Genomic DNA, 10,172 nt, shown 5'->3' with positions numbered 1-10,172 from the left:
TAATTATTTGGGTTGGATAGAAAGAAAACCTTTGTTTGATTTAAATGTATTATTAATTTTATTTGGATATTTAGCATTTTGGACCCTATTGTGGGATCTGAGTTACTCTATCTTATTTATTTATTTATTTATAACTATATTTGTTTGGGACTTTAAAAAACAGTCATTACAGTTTTAAACACAGTAAATCACATTTGCATAACAACATGTTACTTCCACTCGTGTTACTTTTCAAACATATTTATCACTTTGAATATATGTTGGTATTATTTTCAGTTTGTGTAATCATGTGTTTCTACTAAACATGGATTTGCTCAGAAATGGTTTATTATTTACTGTTTCCATTTTAAAAAACATGTTGCACTCGTGGTCATACTTTTGTGTTTACTTCTCAAACTGCGTAAACAACAACATCAGAGCAAAAAACAACGGTCATTTTCCTAAGGGGTGTGAGTGAGTGTGTGTGACTAGAAATTAAATTGCCTTTCACACACATTGGTGAAGTAGAGTTTGAAGATTGCACACTCGGCAGACTTGTTGCCACCATAAGGACTAGGAGGACTAGAGAATAGGACTTTATTTTGGGATTAAAACATCAATTCTGTTAAAATAAGTGACATTATTTCCATTGTTGTTTCCGCTCACAGCACTCCTTTGTTTTAACGTGGCTCATTTAGACTGAGTCACATGATACGGGGGGTGCAAATGCTTTAAATACATGAAAGTAAGAGTTATATTTAAACTGCGCTGATGAACCTGCACGATGTTTCTAAGTATCCCAACTCCTCACCTGTGGTCAGTAGAAAGTGCACCTGACTCACCTGAGCTATGCAACTAACGGACAATCTGCTGTTGTGTGATGGTCATGTACTGTTTATGGGTTACATTATTACAATAAAAACGCATCTATACTTTCATTTGTTTGAATGTTGTTTTTAACTTTATTCAGGGATTAGAAACGGAGGATGAGCGCTCTTTATTTTGTCACACGTGTACATGCACACACAGGGACATTTGACCTCTGCATTCTTTTGTATTCAACGTAATACTTCCACCCCATTTTATTTCAGGGGACAATTTACTCCATTATATTTATTTAACACTCACTAAACACTCACTTACTTTTTACATTGATAAACACGGGATATTCTTCGGTGAAATTATGCAGAAATGAACTTCTAATAACCCAGTATGTTAAGATGAGATGGACCTGTATTAATCCCTGTGGGGACTTCCGGAGTTAAAACAGCAACACGGTGAGAGTGAAAAACAGGAAAGTACAACGTAAAAAGATATTACAAAAATAAAATGATATATTAACTGTTAAGATATTTACATAACCGGGTTCGGATTGTTAGATATATTAACATGTAAGTGTGCAGATAAGAGTGCAGGTCAAAGTCATTTGGTCACAAATTAAATACAATACAATTTAAAGAGGCCCTTGTGTTTTGTGTGTGCTATCTCTTCTCCTGTAGTGTGTTCTATGGTTTTTAATGCATGTAAATGTTCTGCAAAGACTAAAAGGGAGTTTCTAGCCCCCAATCACAACAGAGCCGGCCAGCTAACCAATCAGAGCAGACTGGGCTCTGGTTTCAGACAGAGGGTGAAAAGAGGAGCTGCAGCACAGGCAGTATGATAATACTGCCTGTGCTGCAGCAGGAGAGGACTCTTTAAAGTAGAGACACTACATACTGATATACACCTGAACATCAGCAGGAGAGGACTCTTTAAAGTAGAGACACTACATACTGATATACACCTGAACATCAGCAGGAGAGGACTCTTTAAAGTAGAGACACTACATACTGATATACACCTGAACATCAGCAGGAGAGGACTCTTTAAAGTAGAGACACTACATACTGATATACACCTGAACATCAGCAGGAGAGGACTCTTTAAAGTAGAGACACTACATACTGATATACACCTGAACATCAGCAGGAGAGGACTCTTTAAAGTAGAGACACTACATACTGATATACACCTGAACATCAGCAGGAGAGGACTCTTTAAAGTAGAGACACTCCATACTGATATACACCTGAACATCAGCAGGAGAGGACTCTTTAAAGTAGAGACACTCCATACTGATATACACCTGAACATCAGCAGGAGAGGACTCTTTAAAGTGATGTACATTTGTTAGTCGTAAACATAAAATACTGCCTATTTAAATATTAAAATGTAAATACATTTAGCTGATAATACTTCTGTACTTAAGTTTTATTCAGGACTTTTGCTTTAAAAGTCCAAAGTAATTATACTTTCTCAGAAAGAAAAAAGGAAACTGTTCATATGTAATTGATAATTGTTTACAATGGGATCTAAACTCTTTAAATGAAATCTAATAAGGTTGAAGAGAAAGCATTATCAACCTGTATCCACTAGGGGGCAGCAGATCTCCATCAGGCTGAGTCCTCGATGACAGCGAGCTGGCCTTTACTGTTCAAATAGATTTCATTTAAACATTGCATTACTTATTATTTATCATTCAGAGAAAGCTGTAATGTTCTCTCTGGTAAGAAGATCCATTTCCAACAAAGCAATTTGGCATTCTTATCAATCCTAACTGTACATATGATTCATAGATCAATATGTAGCATTATATTACATTACATTATTATGTTATTATAGTACAAGGAGTACTTTTACTCGTTTGAATATATTTTTCTGTTATAACTCTACTCGCCATCTTCATCATTTAATGTATTAACTCATCAATGCATCAATAACTATAATCTAATCATTATAATCCTGTGTACTACTTAGATTCTAACCCTCTGTTTGAGGTACAAGCAGCTAGAATGACCCAACATAATAAAATAATATATTTTTTGTATCAAAACTTTGTTTATCTACAAGAGTAAAATGCTAATTGATGCAACAATACTATTATCTAATAATGTCATATAATAGTACATCTCAGATTCAGAATTACTACTTTTGCTCAAGTAAGATATTGGACTTTGACTTGTAGTACTTCTTCCACCACTGCGTATAAGTACTTTTACTTTATCACAGTTGTACTTCACTATATTATGAAGTCCAAATTAGGCTACTTTTTACCAGAGGTGGGAGAAGTACTCAGATATTGTACTTGAGTAAAAGTAGAAGTACTCAGATCTTGTACTTGAGTAAAAGTAGAAGTACTCAGATCTTGTACTTGAGTAAAAGTAGAAGTACTCAGATCTTGTTCTTGAGTAAAAGTAGAAGTACTCAGATCTTGTACTTGAGTAAAAGTAGAAGTACTCAGATCTCGAGTAAAAGTAGAAGTACCAGAGTGTAGGAATACTCTGTTACAGTAAAAGTCCTGCATTCAAAATGTTCCTCAAGTAAAAGTAGAAAAGTATTCTCATCTAAATATAGTGAAAGTAGCGACAGTAAAAGTAGTCGTTGTGCAGATTGGTCCATTTCAGAATAATATATATATATGTTTTATAATGATTGATCATGAAAGTGTTCTCAAAGCTGGTGAAGGTGCAGCTAGTTTGAAGTACTTTGTATACTGCAGGGTAGCTGGTGGATTTACTCCAGGTGGAACTAAAGTCTGATTTAACACTTGATTATATTTCACATCATTCATCCACATCTGTAAAGTAACTAAAGGTATTAAATACATGTAGCGGAGGAGAAGTACACCATTTACCTCTGAACTGTAGTGGAGTAGAAGTAACTGAGTATTTCTACAATGAGTATTAGTACTTGTACTCGAGTACTCTGCTGTCAGGGGGCGGGGCTTAATGCGCCACGCGGGGGGTGTCACTCAATTGAAGGGAGGAAAAAAAGAAAAGCGACTGAAGGGAGTTACCTCCCCGAAATGAGAAATGAGACCGGGCCGTTTTCCAGTCGGTGGCCTTTGCTATTAAACCAGGAAATCCCTAAAATTACAGGGGGGCAAAAGAGCCAGAAAACCAGGGGGACTATTCGGAGAGGTTTGCCCTGGAAACAGCACTCACACAGCGGGCTTTCTGCAGGAGGATCGGTCGGTGCATGTATCTCTGAGTGTGTGTGAGTGTGTGTATGTGTGTGTGTGTTTACAAGTGTTTGAACCAGTGCCACAAACGAGGGAAGGATAAATTCGAGGAAGGAAGGAGGGATGGTGGACAACTCGAGCAGCAGTAAGGCACAGATGGTGAGTCCTTTATATTTATCTGGAACCAGCTGTGAAAAACTAGTGGAGTCATTTCCCCCAAAAAACAGAAGCAAACTTTGATAGTTTGACCTTATGGTAGTTTACTCTTTATACTGATTCAAACCCTTCTTTATGTCTCTATGTTGTAGTTCTGCCTGTTTGACGGTTTCACAAACATCCATTAGTGAGGATGTGGCAGCCAGCTAAAGCGGAAAGGAGCTGGGAGAAGTGTTCTTCACTTAAATAATACATTCAATATATAAAATACTCCATTACAGGTAGAAGTACTGCACTGGAAAGCGTGTTTAAAGTCAAAGTACAAATCAGCTAAATGTACTTAAAGATTAAAAAGTAGTAATTATGCTGAAAAATAGCCTCCATGTGTCATTTATTACTATGCCATTATTAGATAATATGAGGATTATTTCATCAATTAGCATTTTAATCTTGTAGATAAACAACGATTTGATTAAAAAAACTATTTAAATTTGTAATTTCTTGGATAATTAAATTTGTTGGTACCTTTTTTGTTTATTTCTTTTCTAGAGAACCATTAGGTTAAAAGTTCACACAAAGAAGCTAAAGATGTCAAATACATGTAGTTGATGAAAAGTATAAAGTAGTAGTTGTAAGTATGTATGTACTTAGTTACTTTCCACATCTGACATTTTTTACGGATTTATTTTAACTCTGGTTGACTGTTTTTGTAAAGCAGCTAATGCTAGTTTGAACATGTATGTGAATGGAGAGTAGGGACTACATGTAATATAACAATACTAGTTTAAGTATATTTTGCAGTACAGCTAAACATGAGTGTGTGTTGTGTGTGTGTGTGTGACTTTCCATGCATCATATCTTGCTGTAATTTAATTCTAATGTCAATTTGATCATCCTTTTCAATGTAAAGAAGCTTGAATGACTTTTTCTAGTCGTTTAGTTTTCGATTCTGCTGTATTTGAATTTCCTCCTGTACAAAGTAATTGGCTTTCAAAGGACCATTTTACTGTCAGTGCTAAAACTCAATAGTAATTGGGACCAAATATTTCCACCAATGCTCTGAAAAAGGATTTTAATGTTCATATTTTGGCATTAAAATCCCTGCACGATACATCATAGGAATACTTTGTTAGCTTGTTCATGCTTTTTCTCACATGGTGATACCAGTTTATTGTGTTTTGTTGGTGTTAAAGCATTTTTGCAGGACTCCTTTAAAGACATTTGAGGTTGCTTTCATTTTTTTGCAATGGTTGTATCTGTTTTGCAATGAGCCTGGTGACACTATGGGTATGTCTCTGCTTTCACACATGCTCAGGGAGTTCTTGTACACATTCAGAGCCCCTACGTCACCTCAGTATACATATTTTCTTTGTTTATACAAGTATGGTTTGTTTTTGAGATGCTGAGGATGTTCCCACTCTCTCAGCTCAGGCCCTCCGTTCAAACATTGACTACAGAGCAAGACGCTTTTACTACATGAAGATACGGTTGGATTATCCATGGTATTTTCTTATCAGACTCCTGGGTTTCTAGTGCAGCTTTGATTTTCTGAAGTGTGCAAGGAGCATGCATTTGTTCCTGTATAATAAGACTGTTGGAATGACTGTGGTCAGATATCCTACAACTTTAAACTGAGTTGAAGTAAACCTATGAAGAAAATAGAAGCTATACAAATGATCCAGCGCCTTCAAAAGCATCAACATTGACCCACAATTCATCAAAATCAGTCCTCCAGGAGTTCAAATATGGCTATTTATTTATTTAGTTAAAACTGCCATTTCTGATCCTGAAATTGGAAGAAATGGATTCAGCATCCTCAATTACTCCCTAAAACCACTCCAAAATTGTCCAAGCCTTTTTCTCAACTGTTGTCCACATAATGCTAACTAAAGCTAATTAACCCAACTAATGCTAATTGTAACTATAATGGTGTAATGACATTCAGATTGATTTGAACTCTGGTTGACTGTTTTCCTCTTTAATTAAGATATCAGAAGTTATATCAACTTTTCCTTTGGACTATTTAAAACCAGCTAATGTTAGTTTGAACTAATATGTTAAGGGCGAGGAGTAGGGCTACATGTAATACAAAAATACTAGTTTTACTGCATTTTGCAGTAGTGGTGCAGCTAAACATTATTTTTGTGTGTGTAGTTACCTACTGAAAGGACAAATAACGTTACCATTTAAGTAACAAGTGGGTATTTATTTGTAATAACCTCCATTCAGTGGCATGTTTGTGACTTTCCATGCATCATGTCTTGCTTTAATTGCATTCTAATGTCACTTTACTAGCCCTACAGTACGTCATAGTCACATTTGTAGGTATTTGAATGCATTCAGTGGCTTGAATTTTGTGACTCGTTTCTCATATTTGGATCCTTTTCTCTCCTCCTCTACAGCCCAGCATGTCTCAGGACGCCTCAGGAGGAGTGGGCTTCCCTCAGAGCGGCTCCTCGGGGGGCATGAAGCTGGAGGCCGTGATGGAGCAGCTCCAACGCCAACAACACGCCCGTCTAGAGATGGAGAGGAAGGAGAGGAAACTTCGTGAAGCTCACATCATGTACGCTCAACAAGTGGCCGCTCAGCAGGCAATTCTGACAGCAGCAAGAGCATCTGGAGCGGCCTCTTTCATGGGGAAAAGCCTCGGTGTTCCCGGGGTAATGTTGCCTCCGAGAGTGTCCAACCAGAGCAGCGTCGACTCGGAAAGAGAGGATGATGAGGATCGAGGAGGGGAGGAGGATGAGGATGATGATAATGAGATGATGGAGGGAGATGAAGGCAGTGAGGAAGAGGAAGGGAGTGCGAGTGGTTTGGAGTTTCTCAGAAAGCAGACCCTCGCTCTGCAGCAAAACGCCTCCAGAATCCCTCCTCGTCCGTTTGGTAGTTATTCGGCATCCGCCCCTCAGAGATCTGCCTCTCCACCAATCAGAGTGAAGCAGGAACCAGATGAGGGTCTTTCTCCAGCGGGACCCCAATCTGCAACTTCCCCCAACGGACAGGCCGACTGGGGCTTCGACGATCAATTCAGACAGGTACGGGCCATGGTTTGGCAACATTACACTAAGTGCACGCATCATCCATACTGAAAAACTCAAGCAGCAACTTTCATACAAATACTTCAAGTCAAAAAGTAAAGTCAACTTAAAAAGTGTCTGGTGCTGGATCTGTATACTTGGGTGTAATGATAGACCCTCTGCTTTCCTGGAAAGACCAAATTGAGAGGGTCTTTCTGGGCGAGTATTTCTTTCCTGAAATCTAATAAACTGCCAATCAAAACACGGTCCATTGTGCCCCAGATTAGTAATTCCTTTCACCCCCCCCCCCCCGTCGAGGGTTTACATGATCTCTCCGTTTACCCCCCGCTGTGAGCGTCTGTTTAATCTTGATTGAAGAACAAATCTCTCCCTCGGAATCCGTGTGAAACACTTCAACTCTCAGGAGACGGACGACCGCCGATCGGCTTTTGTGGCAAAGAAAAAAATCCTCCTAAGTGAGTCCTGGCAGAGAGCCAAGCTGGGAGAAATGTGTTCACACTCCCATCTCTGTGTGTGTGTGTGTGTGTGTGTGTGTGTGTGTGTGTGTGTGTGTGTGTGTGTGTGTGTGTGTGTGTGTGTGTGGTGTGTGTGTGTGTGTGTGTGTGTGTGTGTGTGTGTGTGTGTGTGTGTGTGTGTGTGTGTGTGTGTGTGTGTGTGTGTGTGTGTGTGTAGCTAGTGTGTGTGTGTGTGTTGTGTGTGTGTGTGTGTGTGTGTGGTGTGTGTGTGTGTGTGTGTGTGTGTGTGCGTGATGTGTGTGTGTGTGTGTGTGTGTGTGTGTGTGGTGTGTGTGTGTGTGTGTGTGTGTGTGTGTGTGTTTGGCTGGGATCCAGGTAGTAGAGTCAGAACGGTGGGTGGTTGGGTCAGCATAAGGATTTTGGGACGGGTGGGAAGTTTAGATGTAGTGCACAGTAGCAACCTGTCACACACACACACACACACACACACACACACACACACACACACACACACACACACACACACACATCCAAGTCCGAGAGTTTTTTCGGCTGCGTGCCAAGTGCACTTTCCCTTGAAGGTAAATATTGCCTCATCACAGTGTTACAAAATGCTGGGAGCCAAGTGGAGGGGAAGAAGTACTTATATTTAGTACTTAAGTAAAGGTAGAAGTACTCGGGTCTTGTACTTGAGTAGAAGTACTCAGATCTTGTACTTGAGTAAAAGTAGAAGTACTCAGATCTTGTACTTGAGTAAAAGTAGAAGTACTCAGATCTTGTACTTTAGTAAAAGTAGAAGTACTCAGATCTTGTACTTGAGTAAAAGTAGAAGTACCAGAGTGTAGGAATACTCTGTTACAGTAAAAGTCCTGCATTCAAAATGTTCCTCAAGTAAAAGTAGAAAAGTATTCTCATCAAAATATAGTGAAAGTAATCGTTGTGCAGATTGGTCCATTTCAGAATAATATATATATGTTTTATAATGATTGATCATTACTTCACATCATTCATCCAGTAACGTAACTAAAGGTATTCAATACATGTAGTGGAGGAAAAGTACAAAGTAGCAGAACATGGAAATATTCTAACGTATGAGTACCTCAACATTTTACTTAAGTACTTGATTAAATGTACTTAGTTGCTTTCCTCCGCTGGCTTAATGTGGCATTCAGGTGTGTGTGTGTGTGTGTGTGTGTGTGTGTGTGTGTGTGTGTGTGTGTGTGTGTGTGTGTGTGTGTGTGTGTGTGTGTGTGTGTGTGTGTGTGTGTGTGTGTGTGTGTGTGTGTGTGTGTGTGTGTGTGTGTGTGTGTGTGTGTGTGTGTGTGTGTGTGTGTGTGTGTGTGTGTGTGTGTGTGTGTGTGTGTGTGTGTGTGTGTGTAGTGTGTGTGTGTGTGTGTGTGTGTGTGTGTGTGTGTGTGTGTGTGTGTGTGTGTGTGTGTGTGTGTGTGTGTGTGTGTGTGTTGTGTGTGTGTGTGTGTGTGTGTGTGTGTGTGTGTGTGTGTGGTGTGTGTGTTGTGTGTGTGTGTGTGTGTGTGGTGTGGTGTGTGTGTGTGTGTGTGTGTGTGTGTGTGTGGTGTGTGTGTGTGTGTGTGTGTGGTGTGTGTGTGTGTGTGTGTGTGTGTGTGTGTGTGTGTGTGTGTGTGTGTGTGTGTGTGTGTGTGTGTGTGTGTGTGTGTGTGTGTGTGTGTGTGTGTGTGTGTGTGTGATGGATCGTTGGAGCTATGTGCAACTCAAGGCATATGCTCGAACGGGAGCTGCCTGGACGCTGCAATCATGTTGCGCACTATCCGTGCTGAGTGTGCTGACTTTTCGTACAATGTCCCACTGTCTGGCTTCCTGCAGAAAGTCAAGTGCTCGGCGCAGTTGTGGCAAAATGTTTTCATTTAAACAGCTCCTTGTATCCGTTAGCGCAGCTAGCTAGCACCAGATGCTAACAACAACAATGCACGTAAGGTCTCTCTCTCGCTCGCTCGGGCCACACATACACACACCCTCCCGGTCCTGCCAATAGCCAGTCGGTGCCTGCCGGTGAGCGTGGAAGTGTGGTCTGCCGCAAGCGGGCGGCAGGAGCAGGGCTGTCAGCATCAGCTTGTAGATGATATTTTAAACTCGATGCGCTCTGAAACTACGGGGCGGCCGAGGACAAAAAATACACATGCGTTAAAATAATTAGTGGCGTTAATTTTTTTTTGCGTTATTAACGCGTTAAATTGACAGCCCTAGTTTAAATATATATATATATATACCTTTTTGTATAAATAGGTGTTGTAGTGTTATGTTAAATGTTTGTTCCCTTGTCTTAATATTTGTTTCGCACTCTAAAAATATCCCTTTTTCTTGCTGTTCTCTGATTGATATCTCATTAAGGTGAATGTGTGTGGGTTTGACAAACCAAGACATTTAAAGACCTTTCGACCCGGATGGACTTTTTTGTATTGTATAGAGCAGACGAGGAAGTGATCATTGGTCCAACTGGTGCATCCCGACAGCATCAAAGTTTGATTCTGCATAAGAGTTCATATCATTGGGTTTTGGACTGATGCA

At 39.8% G+C, this 10,172-nt stretch overlaps 1 protein-coding gene across 1 annotated transcript; it reads left to right on the top strand.

Annotated features, from left to right (window-relative positions):
- Nucleotides 1-3,784: 3,784 nt before the first annotated feature.
- LOC117554942 (AT-rich interactive domain-containing protein 3A-like) lies at nucleotides 3,785-7,421 on the top strand. The gene is made up of 2 exons (XM_034229570.1): nucleotides 3,785-4,138; nucleotides 6,538-7,421. The coding sequence occupies exons 1-2, from the start codon at nucleotides 4,103-4,105 to the stop codon at nucleotides 7,222-7,224; spliced, it is 723 nt and encodes a 240-aa protein (XP_034085461.1). The 5' UTR covers nucleotides 3,785-4,102; the 3' UTR covers nucleotides 7,225-7,421.
- The last annotated feature ends 2,751 nt before the right edge of the window (nucleotides 7,422-10,172 follow it).

The sequence above is a fragment of the Gymnodraco acuticeps genome, unplaced genomic scaffold (genome assembly GCF_902827175.1).
Source record: "Gymnodraco acuticeps unplaced genomic scaffold, fGymAcu1.1, whole genome shotgun sequence".
NCBI classification, from domain to species: Eukaryota; Metazoa; Chordata; class Actinopteri; order Perciformes; family Bathydraconidae; genus Gymnodraco; species Gymnodraco acuticeps.
This window is presented reverse-complemented; position numbering and strand designations above follow the sequence as displayed.